Here is a 23502-nt window from a genome sequence, read left to right as displayed (position 1 = left end):
ATTTAGATGTTTGATATGAGACTTTACAAAGATCTGAAGCCTCTGATATAAGAATTATCACTCTCTGTTTGAAATTGCTATTTAAAGACAAAGAAGTGGTAGTAGTGAACAGATTAGTGTAGTTATAGAGTGTTCTCTGAATACTATTCATCCTCTGCTAACCTCCTGTTCTCTTCTTATGTCTGCTTCTTGGAAAATTAAGTAGCAATAACTTCCTAGAAAAAACAAACAGTCCTTGTAAAAAGGAGGACCGAATAAAAGAAAATTAAATTTACTTCCAGAGCATACATCAGATTTTCTTCCTAAAGCAACAATGTATGACAGACCTCCGCATAACAGTTTTAAATTGGTTAGGATAAAAGGTTTCTTCAGATAAAGAATCTACTTTGATGCTAGCAGGACAAGGATTCCCATCCTGAGGGAATCAGACACATTCCGTGATCCCAACCCCATAGATGATGATCAATGGAAAAAAAAATGTTTGACTAAACTGCACAAAACAGGATTAAATTTAGTAGTGCAAAATGCGAAGCCATGCATTTGGATCTAATAAAATTCTAATGGGATTCACTGATTGAAAGTGATATAGAGTAGGAAGGTATCATGTATTAGCCAACGTGAAGATGTTTATGACCTTTCGGCATCACGCAGCTATGAAAAAAAGCTAACATAATGCTAAAATGTATCAGAAAATTTAGTTCCAGTAGTGACGTGGAAGCACCGTACAAAGCGGTAATGAGATGCCTGTCTGGATTTCTGTGTACAATTACAACAATCCATATGCAAGAAAGATGAACCAAAACTAGACTAGCTGCAGAGGAAGACTACTGAGGATAAGAATGACGATGGAAATCTACTTCAGGCAGGGAGACTGAAAAGGCTTAGTTCAGCAGCTGGGCAAAACAAGAAAAAGAAAAAATATCAAAAAGGTAGACCTGAGATTAGGAGAAGCTATTCAAGCCAAAGGGCACTGCTGGAAAAACAACAAAGGCATGCAAGACAAGCTACAAGCACATTTAGGTAGAAAACAAGAACAAGATTTAAAACCATGTGAAAAATGGCGCACTGCAACAATGCGTAAGAAGAGTATAGATTTTAAAGAGCTAGTTTTAAAATAGAACATGGTAAATTCATGAAAGGGATTGTGTAATTTCATACAATAGCCAATTTCTTGACTCACTGACATAGGAAGCACTTTCTAGTCCTGTATTCCTTGAAGAAAACCTAGATTTGAAAGTTAAATGAAGTCTTAATGAGAAGAAACAATCTATTTCAGACTACAGAGAACTCTAGATTAATTTTTTTTCTTTTTTTGTTAATGCATTTTGAAGCATTTTTGCATACGCTTTTTTGTTACCTGCCTTCCTCAGTTCCAATATGGAACTAAATCTCAGTGAAATTTAACACGCATCAAAAATTATATTTAAATACAGGGAAGATCGGCAAAGTCAGTCAAAGTGCTTCTAGTCGCTTCAGAGTACCTTTGAATTTACATCTGAGACAATGACACACAAATTTATTTATCTTTAGGGAAGATGATGTCAGGACACCTAACAAGACCATTAAAGCTAAAGTTCCAAAGATGATATATGCCTTGTCTCGTTCAAAGTCAGATGCTGGAGGATTCTGCTGGTAAATACGTATGTGGTCACACAACGTATACAAGATCTTTTGGACTGTCCATATTTTCAGCCATGCTAAAACAGTAAGAAGGAACCCCCATTCAACTCTACCCAAGTTTTAACTCTTCCCTAATTGCATAAAATAGTATATATTTGGCTGCAACTTTTATGTAAATTGAAAGTTGTGTTTTTCAAAATTCACAAGCCGAAGAGGAATGGTGAATGCATGCATTTTAGTGTCTTTCATCTCCAACGCCTACTGTGCTGGAAGCTTCCTGTAAAGTGGTTGTGCAAATGAATTCCAGATTTCAGTACTTAGCAAGTTTTATACCCTTGCTCGTTTTCCTAGATTTCTCAGGATGCTTCTGTGTAAGTGTTCCCACGACATCAAAGGTATCATGGCCAGAACACAGGCAGAAAATGATGGGTGTTAGCTGCCAAGACATTTTACAACTACATGAGCCTCTTCGTTGCCAAGAGGAAGACATGACTTTAACCCGTCCACTAAGCAAAAGAACAAGTGAAGTTGCTCACCATCACAGACAACTGCTATTATAGAACAGCACGACACTAATGCACTCTACACTATATATTTTTGTTTACTTTATAAATTATATAGGTAACTATCAGGTGAACTAAAAGCCCAGAATGCAGAGCACCTATTTGCCATGCAGTGCAGGTATGCAGAGCTCGACTAACTAACTTCTTCCATGTTTTGTATCTATAACCGCTCAGATCCACAAGCAAGCACTTCTGCAGCTTCAAGAATTAGACTTTTCCAGGTGGTTTCAAGTTTCACAGCACAAAGGCAAATGTATTGCCACAGTCAGATCTGTAATAATGTATCTTAGTATGTTTATATTTTATTTAAATGTTAGTATTAAACAAAGTTAGTATTAAACCCACCACACTCGAATTATGCCTGGTTTATATAATATTTAAGCACTTTCCTTCAGGTAGTTATCCAACACAGACATTTCAACTTTTACGGACATAAGTTTACAAGCCAAGAGACACGTTAGACATACCCTCCAGTTTAACGATATCTGGACAGTAGAAGTGGATCAGGGCTGCTAGAGCACAACCATCTGTACCATCTTTCAGCAGATTCTCCACCAATGGAATGCAGGGCAGCTGCTTAAGCAATGTTTGCTCCTTCCTGTAACGAGCCTACAATATAGAATGAAGAAATTTAGAGAGACGAAGGCTCTGAAACATATGAAGAAACAGATTCATACTGCAGCTTTTACACTCCGTTAGTGAAAAAGCAGCGTTCAACAAATAGCTGAATATTCTCAGTGTTAAATGTCTTAAAGCTATTCATGTTATGCCCCATTTTGAATGGCATAAATAATATCTAAGAGCTACAATGGCAATACTGAGCCTTTCTTTCAAAACTACCAAGTTTTAATGATCTCTGTATAACACGCCGAATTAAATAACATCATACACCTTAATTAACATTCAACACTCATTGTTATACAATCAGAATGTAAACACAATGAGACAAATCCTCAGCTGGTATAACTTCAGTTTACTGGCATGTCAAATGACTCTGTGAAGTTAGTGCACCTAAGAATCTTGCCCAAAATCTCATTTGTATAAACTGCCTTAATGACAAATTCAGAAGCAAGGAAATCTGCATTTGATCAGCTCCCTTTTTATTACTAGCACGTATCATTATAAGCCGTTGTAAACATAGAGAAACATTAACGGTCAAGTGTTATGACTATGTAGTGGCCCAGTTATAAAAGGAAACAGTTTGAAAAACAACTCAAAGTATAAAGAGTTCATTAGTTCAGAATACCAAGATGGCCTCTATCTGCAGGGAATATATTTTTTATTATATTCATCATTCTTAGTTTCTTTTCACTTCTTCCTGGGAAAACAAATGGAGGTGGAAGAAAGTGATAAAGATTTTAATTTGTTAATATTATTTACTAAGACTTATTTCTAAAACAGTATTGCAGGATTACTTTTCTATTCATGCTATAGAACTACTTGCGATGCCAAGAGTGTTTCTGAGCTAATTTTAAATTTTATGCTATTTTTATTCATCTATACACACTAAACTGGAAGTCTCCCTGGCGGGACTCAGGAGTCCTTGTGGCTGTTGCTCTTCCCAGCAAAGCTGAAGCTGAGTGTTCCTGTTTCCTACTCTCCACCTTCTGGCTGTGCTGGAACAATTGCTGATGGGGCTGGGTGGCAAGACCATTGATCCTGCTACATCTCTCTCCTCCTTTGTTTCTGCAGTGAATGAGTGGGCAGGGCTGGAGGTTTTCTGGGTGGGGTGGGAACTGTTTAAGCTAGCTTTGCTGGCAAAAAAGTTTGTGGAAGCACAGCTTAACCCTGATGGCTATACTTACTGTCACTGGATTTCTGTCAAGGATCAGATGGGATTATCTTTAGTGAATGTCAGTGTCCTCTAACTGGCCCAAGAAGTACAAGTCTAATCAGGCAACAGCAGTCACATCAGTTCTAGAAAAATAAAGGGCTTGTATTTGGCCCAGAGAACTTATACTTCAACCAATTAATATTTTAAAAAAAAAATCCCTACGAGTTAGTCTTTATTTCATACTTTGTATGTCAAGTATGCTGTATAAAAATGAAAATGCCATTTTTGCATGCTATGGGAAATATTCACTAACACCAAACAAAATCGTGTTAGAGCTTCATGCATTATTAACGCTCTTTCCCCACGTTAGTAATGCTTCCTACTATTTTTAATGAAATAGGCCAATTATGCTTGCAGTGAAAGTTTGTTCTTTTTCACTCTGTGGCAATCCAACAACACATTCTGATGAAAATCTGTAAATTTCAAATACCACGTTAATATGTCCATGTAATTTCAGCCATTTTGAGGAGGAAGTCTACAAAATATTGCAATTTAATTATGAAATAACGATAAAAGATACAGGTTACATATGGCCTCTAACATCACGGTCCAACAAGCCCTGTGTAACATATATTCTTTTAAATACCATCTTTTTAATTAAGTCATCAAAAATATTTGAAATTGATAATAGATTGGTCTTGTACAGTAAATCCTGCGAAAAAGTGTACTGTCACTTTAACGATGCCTTCACTGGCTTTATGAACAGTGCCCACAGATGCTGGAAACTGTGTCATACCATTAAAATGGACCTAGAAAGACGACTTAATTCATTGTAGAGAGCATGCCAGGCACATTACTTCAGGAAAAATAAACTTAGATAACCTGGTATGGTAGGTTCATTAGGGTATAAAAGGCATCGTGTTTCAATTTGGTTGAAAAGATAAAAGAAGTGATACTGAAAAATAAGACGACACTGGTAATTGCACTGCATTTTTAATAAACTTCCATTTGAAGAAACTTTTCTCATCAGTTGCAATGTCTGCTAATAAATATGGATGCAATAATGCAAAAGATGACCCCCTACATTTATTATAAAGCTCTAGTGCTAATTTAAACATAAATGCTAATACAGGCATCTTGTTTCTGAGATCATAAACCAGCCTGATTTAGCATCTTTGAGCTTATTCCACTTAAACAAGTCTAGGTATAGTCAAGGCACTCTCATATAAACACGGTCAGCTAAAGACGAACCAACAGCACACCAGCTACTCTGTCGTAAGTGCTCATCTGTATTCTGAGTTAATCACTAATAATGAATGCTCTTACGCATTTACCATATAGCAGATAACATGTTATGAACTGACTTCTCCGAGTAAGTTTTCAGCTGCCTGTATGCTCAGGAATATCTATCTCACTGTGAAACACTTGCTCTATGTAAGGAAGGAGATGCAAAAACTGGTTTGAACTGTCAGAGCAGGCTGAGCCACTGCCTTCCTTCTGTATTATCAGTAGCACTCGGGTTTCAACTGTATCTCTACTAAACTAATAAGCTCAAAGTAACATAAATACCACTAGGTCAAGTTGTTTATGGACAACTGTCAGACAAATTGGAGTTAGGCTTACAACAGATTGAATATTTTAGATTTGAATATAATTTCTATGCAATGGAAGAGAATCTTTAGTAAACTAACACCTTAGGCAAAAATAGAACAAAATCATCTTCTGAATCTGGTTTGAAGTAGCCATCTTATTTTGTAGAAATGAGACAAAAAAAATTAAAGTGCGCTTAAATTTCTGATCACAGACAGTCCTTTTTTTTTCCATTATTTCCTCCTTTGAATTATGCTATCTTAATTTCAAAACAAAATTAAAGGACTATACTGTGAAGAGCAGTGTCACAACTGTAATAAAGAGCATTATAGAAAAATTGCCCATCTAGCATAAACTGTTATGAATTTAAATACTGATTAGTCTGCTGAAGACAGTACTTTTAAACTGTCTTTCCAGATACCAAATAATTTCTGTTGTTACTTACATGCAACTGCCTTGTTATTTTTAATTCTGTTTGCAACGTATGAACAATCTTTTACTAGTTATGACAACAAATACCCGAGGGACTGCTAGATCAGTTATTTGGTAATCCTTAAATCAAAGACAGACCACAATTAGTTCCTTGGAATTCAGACCAGAAGTATGCAGTTCTGCATATACCTAACCAGATGACTATTTTGTTCCCAGACAAACCTGTTGTAGAATAAACAATCTGAATGCATTTCAGGAGTGAATTACTAGAGGAAAGTTAATGAAAATCCCAAGGTGACACAGCACAGACAAAACAAACTTTATTGCAGACCCAAACAGTTACTTTTTATTGTTTTTAGTGACGTTATAGTCTCACTAAAGGTAGACTGCTTTGGGTTACTTTGTGTGGGGAGGGATTAACAGCAGTCTTAAATCAGCTGAAAAATTAGGGAATTCTCGACAAATGATTGCATATTGTTAAATCAGAGAATTTCAGATTCCATGTAGCATCAACAATCAAAAGCTATTTCTGCAAGTCTCTTTTAAAAAGAGAGTCAACATCAAATAACATATGTTTACTGTAAGCCTACGAAGAAATAGTTTGCAAAAAACCTGATCATTTGACATTAGTTAATAACAGGTAGCACTGCCTTATTCAAACCCATAGAGAACTTGACTTCTTGAAAAGTAATTCCTTATCCAGCATCATATCTTACATTTATTTTGCACAGATTACCTTGCAAAACAAGGTTCTGTATTGTGCACACCTTTGCAGAGCAATCTCTTATACAATTATCTTGTAGAGATAAATGAAATGAATGATTAGACCAGCATGACATGGACAAAGCCATTCCCAAAATAAGCTAGTTGATCAAAGTGAAGCAGTTGCGCAAACTTACAGGAACCAGTTTCCAAAACCATTTGGTAGGAGACTTCAGAGGAAGCAGTAGGAAAAAAGAGTAAAAGCAAAAAGCAAAGAAAAAAAAGGAACAATTTATCAGATGTCATAAATTACATTAACATTCTCAGTTTTGTATAACAGTGAATTATAATTTAATGGTAAGCATTAGTGCACTGTAACCTCTGCATATTGAGCTAATTAGCAGAAATAACACTGGAGAAATATGTCTGCAGTCTTTGTAGATCAACATTATAATTTTCCCATGTGAACAGGTAAGATTGTCAGATCAATGCAGTTTTATTTAATGCTTTCACACATCTAATTGTACCCTACATCTGCAATCTGACTGAAGAATTCATTTGAGACTTGAAGTCATGGTATCACAAGTATCAAAATGAACTCCAGCAGCACACATGGGTAAGCAGGGAAGCTAAAGCAATGAAAAAAGGTATAAACACACTGTAGTACAGTATAACCAATTGCAGTGAAGTTTGCATTAGTTACTTCAAGCCAAACAGTTATGTTTATAACATTTAACAATATTTTTAAACTATCCTATGACAAGTTTTCAGAACAACAAGAGGTGCAGGCAGTTATATCTTTGCAATGACAAATCACATTAGCATCAGCTGCATGATGTGCAATGACCTGAAATGTAGATGCAGTTTTGGCTACTGGCAGAGAAATGATCAGAGTTGATACAATTCTAAACTCATATGTGATAAAAAAATACGACACCAAATTATAAAGAAAAAGTTTTACAAATATAAAATTTGACGTACAAGCTTAATCCTAAACACACTGAAGTCAATGAATTTTTCTGTAACTCTGTACATTAGTCTGGCATAATACTCATACTATTAAGGAAAGAAAATAATCACATAGCAGTATTATAAATACACACAGAAAACTTCACCACTATTGATTTCATTGTAGAAATTTGAAAAAAAAATTCAAACCAGTTACCAAAGTGCAGGAAAGCGTTATTATTAAAATACTGCACTGCTCTAAAACCCTTAAAATAACTGTAGTAATGAAACAAAGCTTTTACGTAAAAAAGCTATTGTACACAAAAGGGTGTGCATTAGTTACATGACTATTCTCAACATTCTTCTCCTCCATTTAACTGAACTGTTACAGTGGAGAATCACAAAGCCACTTATAAGACGTGAACTACAAGATGTATGTTCATGTGTGGCTCTAGATGTTTCAGTCACACCCAACTAAAGCACTGTCCAAACGGTTCAGTTTCTCTTCACCACACTGAAATACAGTCAACGTATGGAAAAGCGCATGAATTCAAAACCAAATTATCTTAATTTTCAACTGCAATCGGAAATTCTAAACCATATTACAGACCAAGTTTTTAGGTAAATGGACTGAGATCAGACCTAGGCTGACTACTGTTCTACTTAACACTAATAGGAACATATTTGATTTATCAAGGTGAAGTGTATTTCAGACTTGGACTCAAAAGGTCCATCAATAACTATTTAATGATAGGTTAAAGAATTACTCTTTGGAAAAAAGCACACATTTGTTTGATTTCCAAAGGCTAGCTCTCTGTTACAGCACGAACTGAACTCAAAACTAGCAATCCAATATATATTTTTATTTGTCCACTTGGCTGAAACTGTGGTTGAGATTACTCTGAATATGCTTTAAGAGACTGAAAATAATCAAGTTTGAATTCAAACAGACTATAAGATTTATAAATATACACTTTATAAAGGCACTTAAAAGAGACAAAGTAAAGCTGAAGTCTCTTGGACAACATAATGGGAATTCAAATGTCTGTTGAATTGGTGCTTTATATCAACAGAAATAAACTTTTTTCCCCTGTAACTTATTAAAAAAAAAATTGGTCACTATAAAACAAACTGAGTAGAGAATCCTAACTGACTTCTCCCAATATTTAAAAAACATAAAACCAAATAATAACAGAACAAAACAAAACAAAAAACCCACCAAAGAACAAAACAGTCCCTCAGGTTGAAGCCTTACAGTTTTACAAGAAGATTGTAAAGACTTAATCCCCCCTAACAAAAAGTTTTAAACATGACTGTGATAAATTTAACTCAATATAAAAATCATCATAGGGTTTGACAGTCATGCCCTTCATTAAATACTTGTTTCTGCTGTTTTCCTTGCATCATCATTTGTGTTCATGCAGCTGTGCATTAATTGCATTAATTGGATCAAGAAGCTGATCCTGCTGCAAATTTTTCTTCGTGACAGGTTAGCTTTTGCTAGCAGTGGGGATCTATGACACACTGAATTGAAAGTGGAACTATGGTGTTAGTGTTTTACCTCCACACAAAAAGTTGCACTGTTTAAACTAATTTAAAAAAAAAACAAAAACCATTTAAAGAAGTCAGGTCTTTGGATGAGTACTCTTACATTTGTTTCTCTCATAGGATTTGCATTGATTCAGCGTAAATCTGTTACGACTGATTCAGTCTAAATCACAAAAGCAGATGGAAAAATAACAGGTTTTTGAGAAAGCTTCGACTAAATTGAAAATCAGTAGTTTAATCAGTGCAACCATACATTCACTACGTATTATTCAACGGAAGCCTGAAAACCAAAGCTATTCACTACAAAACTTGAAATCCTAATTCTGAAAGAAGATGCAGAGACTCTACCAGAACAAGACGAGGTTACCACAAATCACTGGCTGATCAAGATCCACAGAGGACTACCTGGAACTAAAAATCATACAAACTCCTTCCCCTCTCATCTTCTACAGGAAGCTAGCAGCAGAAGAAAGTGAAGGAAAACAAAAGCAATCTCATAATCTGCTTTTATCCAGAAACAGAAAACAGGTATATCTTATCAGTTATATTATTTATTAATCTGTGTATATGACACTTACAATTTTTAGAAATGTAGAGATTTACTATTTATTGCAAAAAGATTCACTGCAGATTAGTAACAAAATAGTAAGGCACTGATTTGGCAGGCTTGAGGATTATGTTGAAATTATTTTTCACAACCAATAAATTTATGAACTTATCACAATAGGAAATTATAAAATAATTAAAAAGTCTGCTCATTAACTTTGTTTCACCTTTTAGGTAAATAACTTTGCTGCTTCTTGGCCAAAAGAATCTATTCTTCCCATGTTTGTTTGGCCAACTCTCTACATCAGCAAAAGAGGTATTCTTAATTTAAATTTAGTTCAGGTTTAAAACCTGACCACACCTTAGAATCTTTGAAACTTAAATATCCAAAGGTATATGGCTAAAGCAGGAGGGAGACTGAAAAGTTTCTTAAGTTTTAGAATGGAATCATCACCTTTTGAACTGGTAACTGTGCTGGTAACGTAGAGAACCTAAATTACAAAACAGAGCCCCAGTCTGAAAAGGATGGTGGAAGACAGAAAAGAGACAGAATGATATGTTCCAGTTCCCCTTCATGCTAAGTTTTAAAATACAAACAAAAGCAGCAGTTTGGAGTTTAAAAGTATCACAGAAAATAAAACAACTGAATTTAGATACTGAGAATTAAGCTACAACTGTAATATGAGCACAGAAAATGCTACACTTAATAAATATATAGAAGTGTAACTTAATTTTTCCATAAAAGTGGAAAACCATGTAATAATATTGCTTTAGTTAAGACAAAGGCAGAATTCAATCCCCCCACCTTTTTTAAGAAAATCTACTGATACTAATAACTAAACCCAGACATAGTACGAAATGACACACAAAAAAAAAGAGAAAATCACTCTAATTAGTATTCAGATAAAAAATTATGTTCATGTTTCAGCAACACGCAAACCTGGTATAGGAGTTTAGCTACAGTTATTTCACAGCTGAGATATACAAAGTCGAGTCAGTGCCATAAAGTAACAGGACATGTCACTGATTCTGTGCTATAAAAAGAGAAATACCCGGACTGATATAATATGGAGACAGATAATCAGGTAAGACACCTGGATATCTGGGAATAAATACTAGGAGATGCCTGACAGGAGCTACATCATAATTTAACAGAAACTGTTGTTCAGAAACTTTGAGCAACTTGATTTGATGCAACTGATCTATCCAATGGATCTGCATTATAGTTTTCTTTGGAAAGATAGCTTTCAGTATGATCCACGGTTAAGAAATACAGGTTTTAGTTATGGCATTTAATGTGTTACTAAATCTCAGATGCTTGCACGTGTGCTATCACCATTAGCGTTAGCAAAAGTAAGTGGAAATTTGGGAAATACTGCTAGGCATGTGACAAAAAGAATGGCTGAGATTTCAGAATAGTAAATTAGCCATCAGTTGAATTAGACTTTTTTTCCTCAAAGAAAACCTGGAGTTAAATAATCTCAATGAGTTGAAAATTTGTTGCTGTCCTCCTGCATGCAAAATAAAAAATTCAGTAATTCAACTGCCTTAAATACTTCAAAATAGATTTGACTGAATATTTCGTATTCTAGACATTTTCCAGAAGCAATTTTATCCATTTTATCATTGTATTCACTGAAACCTTAATATACAAATGGTATTTTGCCTCATTAGGCAAGTAATTTTATCCTAATTTTTCTCATGTACATTTCTCATGTCCTTCTCATGTGAAGGACAGCTAACTTCTAACAGCCCTTTTAAAAACAAAACAAGAAAACCCAAACACCATAATCCACAATAAATTTACTGTCGGAAGAGACATTTAGGGGTCAGCAAGAGACTGAGGTTTTGCCCATGCTGAGATTTTAGCTAATAGCACTGTGCTAATACAACTCCCCAGCATGGAATACCTTACTTGACAATGTAATTTATGTAGCTGAATCCCACACTGAAGCAAATAACAAAATGAGTACCTGGGACAATCGTATGTAAAATTCAGTGGATAGAAAAGAAGGCCTTAATTACATTTTTTTTCATGGTATGGCAACTGTAGCATGATTTTGCTATTTTGCAAATGCATTTGTACATTGGCAAACAGAAGAGGGCTCTGATTGTGTTACTGATTCACAATTCATATGCAAAGCGCCACAAACGCATACACCATTTTTATGTAACTGTTTTATTCCACTGGGTCCGTTTATGGGATCAGAGTTACAGACTGTACGAGTCTTTCAATGGTTGATTCAAAATGCTGACGTTAAAGGTAAATTACAAACTAAAAATTTTATCTTGCTATTCCTAATATAAAATGCAAACTATAAGTGAAAATAAAAATTACTGAATTTTTACAAACACAGATAATGTGTTTGTAATTTATGGCATTGCTCTGATAATAATATTCTCTTTGATATATCTCTGTTTACCATATATTAAGGCTCTCATACACTTCGGATTTTAAAAATTATTCTCATCTTTCAACATGACCTAAAACACACACAAAACTTCCTACTATTATTTTCAGGAAAAAGAAAAAACACTAGAGGACAGAGGATCATAGGTTATCTCCTCGTCCCCCATTTATTTTATCTAAATTTGAAAAATGAACTTGTCAGGGACATCTTATTCTCTAGATTTCTATGCCATTATCGCTACTGAACACAGATTATTTTCCATACCAGGATATATGCATCAGGGTCACACTACTATTGTAAATAATACCGTTTTCTTTTGTTGAGTCACATGCTAATTAGCCTTTATCATTCCTTATATTTAATAAGAAAACTCCACAAGTGCGAGGACATTCATTGCATTCATGCTTTTTGAAGCTGAACTTTTAATCTAGCCAGGTAAGCCACAACTCCTTCAGAGTAGCACTGTAAAGGAGATAGCTGCTTATGTGAAAACAGACCGGGACAGGAACTAGGATTACAGCCTTGCAGTAGCTAGGAAATCTGTTCTGCATTCAAGTGAAGGATTATACCAAAGGATGTTCAAACTGATTACCAACTCTCCAACAATAACTATATCACAATAGGATAAATGATCTGATTCTGAAGCAAGCAATTTTACATACTGTGGAACTGTAAGCTATCCTTGCGTATTTTGATGGGTATAATGCTATTTAATTAACTGTGCTCCGCAGATGAAAGAAAAAAAATCCTGTTAGGAAAGGGAACAAGCATAATCTGTTTTTATTGTATACATAATAAAACCTGCCATCAACCAGTATTACAGATTATAGCCAGACCAATGCTTCCCATAATGCCACATACAGATTTCTGTTTTGAAATACATGCAGTTCACAAGGAAAAAATATTAAAAATCATGAATAAAAATGTGGTGGTCTTTTTCATATCAGATCTGACTACAGTTTTAATTAATTCGAAAGTATTCATTAGTCTTAATAAGTTTCTCAGGATTAACATAACATATGTTTCCCTGCTATCAAAGATTTATTTGTCAAAAGGACAAGGGGGAATACAAAGTGCAACTTTATTAGTGTTAAATTTAAATGGGTATTTTCAAGGAAATGATAAAACTAATAACAAAATGACTGAATACTAAACATTTGCTTTCTTTAACAAGCAGTTCAAAGTTCAACGTCTGCAAATGAATCTTCACCTATACATACTGCGTGCAAGTATTTTTTGTTTACAGATAAATGCTTATTCTTGTTTAAAAATATTTTAACTCCTACACCTACCTTTTGACCTCCTGCAGATTCTCCACTGTGATGGTCTTTTAGTTTTTGTTCCTGTTCCATTATGTCTTTCAAATGTTCATTTACCTAGAGACGAAATAGTTTATTCAATGGTCTGTTCCAAGAAACAAGTAATGGAAATTAGAAGTTTTCAAAAGGTCTATAAATCCCTACCACCTAGCTAACTGAAAAGACTAAACAAATATTTCAGACTATAGCCCTGAAGCATAATCAGCAAATGTCAGCTTCAGATGCAGCCTGGGGTCACTAGTTGTTAGTTTTACATTGTACAAACTAACTTGCTCCTTACTATGCTCTACCACATTTGATTACTAGTGTATCCTTGTTACTTGATTTGATTACGCAGTGAAGGCAGATCACTTCAAGCAAAATGTGTTCAAATACAAACAGAATACCTTGTTTTTAAATCATGATAAATCCCACAATAAGACGACAACTCTTAAAAAGCCGAAAAGAGATCCTCGAACATCCATCATGGGATCTCAATATGATAGTGACTGCTAAGATGTCATATGTAATGTATATTATAGTATTTTATTTAGACTTCCCATTTATTTGGTTCGTATGACATGTTTTAATTTTTTTCCCCGCAAACTTTGCTTTTTATTATCCAAACACAGCAGATTAAGGAATAGCCTGTATCAGACCCAGTCTTGATATACCTACATACATATATATCTTACCCACTTATCTCTAATCGAATCACATGGAGTACAAAGACAACCCCAGCTTGCTTTTCCAGTACTCATACCTTGTTTATCCAGTACATAACAGCATCCTCAATGTCATAAGGTAGATCTGTAGCTTGGAAGAAGGACGAATACTGCTGAGTGCACGCAATCACTTTCTCAACGCTGACCATCTCTACAGTATATGCCATCATAAGAGTATCGATCATGGCCAAGTGAGCACTCTACAAAGAAAAGCAGCAATACCAAATCAGATTGCAAATAAATAAATACATTAAAAAAAAAAATCACATTCTTACGTATCATTTCTGAACATAGCCACATACATGCTAAGACCAAAATTGTAAATGCCACAAGTTTTCTGTCTGGTTGTCAGTTTTTGAATGAAAGACAAATGAAGACAAACACACAACAGATTTGAGAACACAATACAAAGCACAGGGATACTACTTAAAAAAATCCTTATTTCAAATTAAAATAACTTGTGTAACAAAATTAACACCAAAAATCAGGAACTGGAAATGGAAAGAAAAAGCAATTTCAATGATTCAAACATTGTATCACTTTTAACAGAGCTACAGAGATCTTTTAAATTTGTCGCTCTGGCGAAAACAAAAACCCCTGCCTGATCAATGTTATTTGTACTGGAAATAAAAGCTGAGCCTGCCTGGTAAACAACCTTCATCACCATGAAAATGCTGCACTAGTAAGTGGAAGTTTATCTATTTTTAAAGTCATATACCAGGAAGAAGACACAACTATACTAGCCTTAAATTAAAACCCAATAGATATATAAGCACAACTAGGTTTAAAATAAGCTTACTGATAAATGAAGTATAGCTTCTGTTAAAAGAGGAAGTATGTTTCTCCTGGTGTGGTTATGTATTGAAATGGCTATTTCACAGTTTGTAATAATTAACAACAAACAAACCAGCCCCCTCCCCCCACCAACCACAACAAGAGGATGACAACCAGGATTTACACTAGATTCTTGCAACTGAATAAGAAAATGATGGCAGTTTGTAGAGGCAGTGCCTACAGCTAAACAGATTCGTTTCTGCTTCATGATAAGAAGAACAGCAACAGCTTTCTAAGTATTAAGCAACATTTCCCATGAACCAGAGCAATTTCCAAACACTGTATTTTTAAAAACATTGCCTTTAAACACAGCTCACGATGCAGCCAAAGATCCCAAACACTTGTTAACACCATCACTTCAATTCTATAAAAAAAAATAATATTCATATGAACATCTCCAAGGTAGCTATAACAGCCATGGCAACAGCAATGAGCAACATGACTCACACAGCAATATGCTTTCTAATCATTATCGGTAAGGTAGTATGTGCACATCATTTATCCCAGAACTCCCAGCAGGAAAAAGATGAACAGATGCAGACTTTGTGCTGCCCTTAGTGTTTGTGTTGCTGACAAAAGTGATGATGCTGATCTCAGAAGCACGCAGCAGCACATACCTTTTTTAAAAAATGCAGTTAAGTTGATTGCTTTGACAAAAAAAGGCAAACTGTATTAACTTTATCTACTAAAGACAGTCACAAAACTGTTCCTGACAGCCATCCTTCCTGGGACAAGCTTATTCTCTCAGACCCTGGATGTGAACAGAGGGCCTCCTGTCTGCCCGACGCTCCATCCATGCTCCTAGCACAAGTAGTGCCACTAGGCTGGGAACCTGCGCCTCTTCATCCCTGCCAACATTGACCGACTCACTCAGAATACTAACTCTTTTCACCATATTCATCTGCCTTAGCAATTTATTTACAGACCTTTAGTGGACAACTACTGATACAAACTCTTAGGTGCAAATGAAGGAAAGAGCTGGGGAATTCTTACCATGCAGTAATTAAGAAGGAAAAGACAGAGGGTATTGCCCATAACCAGTCTCCTGAGGAACCTGCACTCCAGTGTGAAATATGGCAATTCTATGCATAGATACGCAAGAGTCACTCCTCTGTTGGGCCAGCAATGCAGTGCAGAGGAGGAGCTGACATAGAGTATCACATTAACTACTAGTAAACTCCCAAAACCTTGTGACGGATTGCAGAGCCCTGGTCAGGCATATGAACCCATGCAGCTCTGCAGGAGTTTCCAGCTCAGATCGCAGAAGGGTAGTTTAGCAAGTGTAAAACAGAAGAAAGAAGGGAAGACTTGGATCCAGGTGTCACAGCTCTAACAGTCTTTCCTTGCTGTATCTTTGCTGCCTAGTCTGAATAGCACCTGGGTTAAAACATGCCATTTCCAGAACCTCTCCAGGAAAAAAAAAAAAAAAAAAGAAAAAACCCAGATAGTAAAATAGCAAGAAAATGATGCTGTATTTGCTTTTCAAGAGGAGGTAGTGCACAAAATGCGTTTCCCAGCCAGACATAAGAGTGGCCTCGTATGGAGTGCCACTGCTAGAGATGTGCTAAGAGTCCTCTGCGGTGACCCAGAACCGCTGGGACTGCCTGCTGCACAACAGGATTTTTTTCATCCCCCGCCTGCAGGGTGGACACAGCCTTCCAGTTGAGGTCTGAAAACCAAGGAAGCTCCAAGCAGGTTCAGAAGCAGAATCTTCCTTCCCAATCCTTGATCCACGACTAGTTCACTGGCTACTGTGCCTGTGCTCTGAGACCGGCCTGCAAGAAAAGCAATCACTTCCAGAGTAATTCCCTCCCAGAAGGCATTTACTCGCCTTCACCTCCCATGCTGGATCACCCTTTTGTCTCTAGAACTTGATCGTGCCTATAAAGTGGATTGCCAATGGAGCGAGAAAGCCACTGAAACTGCTAATACATTATAAATACATTAAGAAAATTAAATTATTTACAACTATCTCCCTGAGTCACATTTTCAATGTTTCTAGCAAATTATTAATGAACTGCAAACTACTTAAGCAAACAGAGGGAACAATGAAAGGGATGACTTTAGATAATACTCTGTACTATCAAAACTAGGGGTAGTAAACTTTTACTCGCATTGACTGGATCCATGTCACAACCCTTTATTTTATATAAGCTATCAAACACAAGCGTCTTTGGAGTGTCAAAAGTGACTCCAAATTATTTTCTTCATAATCCAGGCAGGATGCTCAAAAGGAGATTTTTTTTTTAAATGGTAAATAATAAAAAGAAGAATTTGAGTCAGCTTGCAGCTATTATCCTAAGAAACAAAGTACAAAATTGCTATTTTCCCAGTTACCAGAAGAGAACTTTATTTTACAAATAATTTATTTACTAATAAAAATATTTAAAAAAACAAACATCTATGGATAAGCATGTAAGATAACTTATACCTAAAATAGTTGTTTGTTTGTTTTTAAAAAAGGAGGTACAGAAAGAGAAGACTCTTTAATTCCAGATACAGCTCTACTGGTTTTCTTCCACTTACTCTGCAAAGACTCAGACAATCTGCATTCTTTTACATCTTTTAATTCACTATGCTCAACAAGAAAGACTAAATTAAAAACTGCACTACAAAAATAGTATCCTACTGTTCCAAATACAGGGTTTATCAGCATAGCTGCTGAAGTTCTCCAAAAGAACAGTTTTTAAAGAGTTATACTGATAGTAAATAAAGTTCTATTTTTTGTACATCTCTCACTGAACAGCACATGTTACGTACAGCTAAAAATGCAAGCAGGAGAGGTCACTTTTACTCGTCAGATCTGCAATTATGACACAAGGAAGCAACCTTTCGTATTGGGGGTGGTGGAGTAATACAGATACCACTCTGAGCTGGGCAGAAACTAGGATCAGCTGCTCTGCAATGTCTTCTTCCTCTGGACAAGCCTCTAATACAATGCTCAAAGGAACTCCCCAGCAGCTGCTGATGACTGCTACCAAGATGGTATTCTAAATGCTGCTATTTCCTCCAAGATGTCAGCATTCTGACATGTAGCATTAAAAAAAAAAAAAAAAAAAAAAAAAAAAAGAGAGACAGGCAGGATTTCACGCTGTCACATACCTCCCACATCCAGAACTGTAGCAAGGCATATTTGGGTAAGGACACATGATTTTGAAAAAAAATTCATTTTTTAGAGAAATAAAAAAAAAAAAAAAATCAGTACGATTTTAAGTTATGGAGTAGAATACAAAACCACTGGAGAAATATCTTTAAAAAAAAATAAATCAAGATCAACACCGCAGCAGTGAATAACACAGAAAGTAATACACTTTTATCACAAAACTTTTTTAAGCAGAAATTTGGTTTAAGCCAATTCAAAAAAATCTTTTCATTCTTTGATCATTTCACTACATCGATGCAGAGTACTAAAGTCTCACATGGCACATTACAAAATATTAAAAAAAAATCATACAAAATGCTGGATTGTCAGAGGTATTTTATTTTCTAAGACACAAACATGGTTTTGTCTTTCCCAGCTATACCCTGCACTGAACACAAGAGTTTTAACTCAGTAATCTTTACAATCTCATGTAATTACTAGTTAGTTTCTGACCTGTAATGTAGGTTCCGCAGCTTTCTTTTCTCCTGCTGAATAGTTCAGTAAGCAGCTTACTGAACTGTAGAAGAAAAATTATTCTGAGCAAGACTGCTAATGCCTTCTCTGTCTGCCTGATCTTTGATTACAGAGCTTGCTCCACCTCCAAGCGACAAACAACTTTATTAAAAAGTATAGTAAGCAAAAGGTGCATATGATACTGTGCACACAGATAGTTGTGGATAAATACCACATATTATCAAGAGCTCTTATATTATTACCTAACTATTAAGGATTTTTCTCATATTCCATTAAAAGATATTCAAGTCAGGAGTTCTCTTTTGGCCTGCCCCTTTAGGAAAAACATTGACAAAGCCATTTCCCACTATGGTGCTTGAAGAGAGAGACAGACAGAAAGAAAGAAAACTGAGGATGTAATTGTTATCCTCATGTTAAAATAAATAAGTTACTCTTTCCTTGAGTCTTTCATTGAAAGAGAGAGTCCCCTAGTCTCATTCTGCTTCAGAGAAGCTAGTTGATCTTTGACAGGATATGGCTTTTGTAAACAGGAATATGTGTTTTTGTTCTTATGGAAGCTGGTTGTGCTTCAAGAATTTTTTGGCAAGAATTTTGTGAAGGAATTTGGTCGTATTTAAAAAAAAAAAAAAAAAGGCTTCACACCTGTAGTTCTCACTTGCACAACACACATATATTTCCAGCTAAATTCCCCAAAGATTTTGCCTATGCTGGGTCAGGCACTTGAGCAAGGAATAGAAGAGATCAGCTCTCTACAATTAGCCAGGAGAATATTTATATCACCTTTGGATGAATAGCTATCCATGTAACCACTCTCTCTACCTGCTGAAAACAGAGGTTTTGGATCCAGGTATTTCTCACAATACAGGAAAAACCAGTAAGTTGACCCAGTTACTTCAGTTAACGGTAAGGTAAAGAGTAAATTCCATAGGCTTGATGAAACTTACTCTGAAGATATTACATACAAGTAAACACTAAGATTACAAATATGCGGAATGTTTGGTGTATTCCTAAAAATAATTGATCTAGTAATGCTAACTGTAAGTAACGTTTCTTCAAATAAAACTGAAATTCCTATTAATGTTCTGCCAGTATATACCAGTTCTTAAATTAACGTTACATTTCCTTTTATGATTATTACCACAGAATACTGCAGGAGGTGAGGAAGGAATTAATAAGTAGAGCCAATACGTGATAACTCTACTACAAACTTCAAAGCTATTGCTTCATTTCAACAACATTCATAAAGTAAAATGAAGACAACTCTGACGCTACAAGGGAAATGGTAGTTTTAGAAGATTTCAATCAACAAAACAGAGCAGTCTGAAGTAGTCAGTTCTGCCCCGTTTAATGATTTTTGGACCTAATTATTTTCTAGCCTCACAAAGTACTTATGCCTAGCACAATTCTAAAATAACCCTAGTTGTCCAGTTATTCTTGTCCTGCAATGGAACAATCATGTCAAATTACCCCCTCACAGCATTTTCATCAAGAACAAGCGCTTAACTCTGATAAGATGCTTGTTCAGCAAGAACGGGCATTACTGAGTCACGCTAAACACATCGTAGCAGGTTCTGCAAGGTAGAGGGAATGGTTTTACCTTTCAATATTTATGATAACCTTCCGTATTTGATTAACTTTAAAAATTCAGTAATTGATTATATGAATATATATAAAACATCATTATTTGACTGACCATACACATCTGACCTGGGAAATGCAATTCACTGATAAAAAAAACCAGTATTTGTTAAGTACAGACACTTGCTGAGTTAAGCATTTTTATAGCCCTTCTAAGTTCTTCTACCTAAGGTTTCCTCTTTATGCTTGTTAGGGAATTTAATCATTTCATCTATTAACTCAATCCTAATTAAATACTTAACAGAGATTCCCAAATTCTTTCTGAATCACATAACCAAGTGAGACCTTGCTCCACTCCAGGTCATAGTGAAACAAAATACCTGCACAACATACACTGGAATCAAGAACCAGTAAATGGTGCTCATCACATTATATTTATTTTGTATTTTATTTGTATTTTGTATTTTATAGTTTCGCACTACCTACTTTGATTGTTTTTTTTTAATTATACTTAAGAATTACTCCAGAAGTTGCCTGTATCTTATTTACCAGAAGAATCGAGTGCCTAATGGTAGAATGGTAGAAAACACAAAGGCAATTCAGTGCCTTTATGCCAAGTACTCCGTGTTTCAAAAACAAAGTGTTTGTAGTTGGATAGGTTAGACTAAAATGAGGAATTAATGTAGGAACTGATAACAAGATAGTTATACACATTTAGACAAATAAATAACACCATCCTCAAATTTCCCAGAGTATTTTGGTTTTGTAGATAATTAAGGATTTTCCTAGATCACACTATCAAATCTTGTCCAGATAAACCAGAAACAAAAATCCCTCACAAGAATTTATATTTTGTTACATACGTGCCCTGCCTCCTTGCTCTTATGCTCTGGGCATTTAAACCAAGAAGAAGCAGTAATTATATAAAATACCATCTGAATTCCTTCTGTAACAACAATCTCCACCAATCCTTGAAGAATACAGGAGTGGGAAAAAGAGAAACAGGGCTTTGTTACAAACTGATTATATCCATATATAAATAAAAAGTAGTTCCTTCTTCCTGACTCACTCATACCTGCATAGTAATGACATTAAAAGCAGTGGTTTAACAACTTTGGCAACTCAGCTAAAACACCTCCAGAGGCAGTTATCACCAGGAAGTATCCAAGCCTGTTCATCTCAGAACATCGGCTGAAGGAACACAGCCTGAGGAGTGCTGGAGAACTACCACTTCCACATGGAGATGCAGCAGCAGTGACAAGACAAGTTGGGTTGCTACAGAATTTGGGGTGAAGAGTTCAGGTTTGGGTGGTATGCTATAAGTATATAAGATAGGAAGTTAGAAAGGGAAAGAGAGAAAAGAGGCTGAGGTCCCAAAATAAAAATAAATGTAGGGCTGGGGTACTTATTCATGGAGATGAGAGTGGAAGGGGACACAGAGGCACATCTCCTCCAGTGCATGAGTTCGCCTGGCACTGTGCCACAGCACACAAGTCCCACTGACAAAGCCGCTCAGAGCCACTGCTCAGTATGTTCTCAGAGGAGACTAGTTTTCAAAAACTTTGCAACATTGACTTCTAGTTAACCCATTACAGGGTTAAATGCTGATAGCCTTTTTTGAATGGCAGCTTTTGCTGCTCACGTAACCGATGTAACATGATTTCTGACTAATCTTCACTTCTGTTTTGCCTTTTTCTTAATCTGAAACTACTCTCACACTTTATCTCAAAACCTTGCTCAAACAAGGTTTAAAGCATTAAATGAATGTAAAAGACCCATCTGGTAGAAGTCACGCCATCAATTTGATAGTACAAAAATAATTTATTAAGATTTTGCCTAAAGTCATATGGAGGATGAAATTTTACATAATTCTCAACATTTCACACGTCTTTCTCTTGCCCATTGGCCTCTGAGTTCTTATGAACTAAGTTCTAATAATGAGCTGTTCTGCACATAGTACTAATGAGAGTGAGAGAAAAATGATGCTTTAATTACAGTGATGAATAGTACAATATACTGGTTTGTTCAATTGCTGTGTTTGACACAACAGATTGGAAGGTTGACTACTCATTGCAATTTAGGATGAGTCTCAGTTTGAGATCAAATGTAAAGAGCTTCTCATTTTCTACAATTTACTGGAGAGGAACTCAAATAATATTTGAAAGAACTTAGAAACCTAGAAAAACTTAGACAAACCTCCTTCTCAAAGCAAGTCCAACCAGCTCACGTTTCTCAAGGACTTCTCCAGGCAAATTTTTAGAATCAACAAGGATGGAGAATCTACAGCCTCTATGGACAACCACCTAATGTCTTCTATCATGTTAAGAGTTAGGTGGTATCCTTCTCAGTACAAAATCAGAGCCTCCTGGAAAATATATGGCTAAACTAAAATGCTGAGAAAGACTACGTAGCTCTCATTTGCTTCAAGTACTGAGCTCTCAAGATCACTATTTGTGTCAATGTTTTTGGTTTGGTTTGGGTTTTTTTTTGGTTTTGTTTTGTTTGTTTGTGTTTTTTTTTTTTTTTTTTAACTAATCACAGAACACTGCTTTCCTACAAGAGGAGAGACGAAATTAGCTATGGTTCCCTCATTTCTCAAACCAAAAAAGACTCAAAGTACGGACACATCATCAATGAAAATCTCCAACTAAATTCCAGGATTGTTGCTAAAGAACCTGCTACTCACCTAAAGCCCAGCTGAACACTGGAAGTTGTCATGCTGCTCTGTTACAATATAAATCCAGAACACCTTCAATAAAAGTGTAAAAAGATGCAGACTTTAATCCAGTGTAATTCACCCTACCACATAAAGCCTAAATTGTTACAAGATGGTATTAGAAGTTGAAAACAAACAGGATGTTATCTTTCAAAAGGGGGAAACAAGCATTAATTTTTGCATGAAGAGTCCGTATAAAGTGTTCCTATATTTTCATCTGAACAGGCTTCTTATAGTTTTCCTTCTGTTTTTCTGTGTCATGTCATTTTTTAATGTTTCATTTACTAGCATTATGGTGAGGTGGCTGCATCTGCACAGTTCTGGGACGGGCCTTTCAGGGTGAGATCTTAACTCCTACATTCTACTCAATTTCCTCAGGAAATTCCGCCCCCCCCCCGAACTCATGTGAGACCTTTGCCAAAATACAATACTGGAAATAGAGACTTAAATTACTCAGGGAAGCCATTTTAAGAACAACTTTTAATTATAAACAAGAGATTTGGGTTTTTGTTGCAAATCTCGTATTTGTTTTTGAGAGGTGACCATCCTTCTTCATCCAAATTTTTATTTTTCTTGTATGTTGGGGAAATGTGTATCTTTT

The 23502-nt window shown here is 35.6% G+C and overlaps 1 protein-coding gene across 5 annotated transcripts in view; it reads right to left on the bottom strand.

The window, feature by feature from the left end:
* CAMSAP2 (calmodulin regulated spectrin associated protein family member 2) overlaps positions 1-23502 on the bottom strand; it is a 92201-nt gene that overhangs the window by 30760 nt on the left and 37939 nt on the right. For 3 of the 5 annotated variants that reach the window (XM_074599410.1, XM_074599411.1, XM_074599413.1), the window contains 4 exons: positions 14196-14357; positions 13427-13510; positions 6879-6911; positions 2651-2792 (listed from right to left, as the gene is read on the bottom strand). In XM_074599410.1, coding sequence (XP_074455511.1) covers positions 2651-2792; positions 6879-6911; positions 13427-13510; positions 14196-14357 — 421 coding nt within the window. The remainder of the gene's footprint in view (positions 1-2650; positions 2793-6878; positions 6912-13426; positions 13511-14195; positions 14358-23502) is intronic. The other 2 variants (XM_074599412.1, XM_074599414.1) reach the window with 1 other exon arrangement.

The sequence above is a fragment of the Larus michahellis genome, chromosome 8 (genome assembly GCF_964199755.1).
Source record: "Larus michahellis chromosome 8, bLarMic1.1, whole genome shotgun sequence".
Lineage (NCBI taxonomy): Eukaryota > Metazoa > Chordata > Aves > Charadriiformes > Laridae > Larus > Larus michahellis.
The sequence above is the reverse complement of the archived record's forward strand: the minus strand, read 5'-3'. Positions and strand labels throughout refer to the sequence as shown.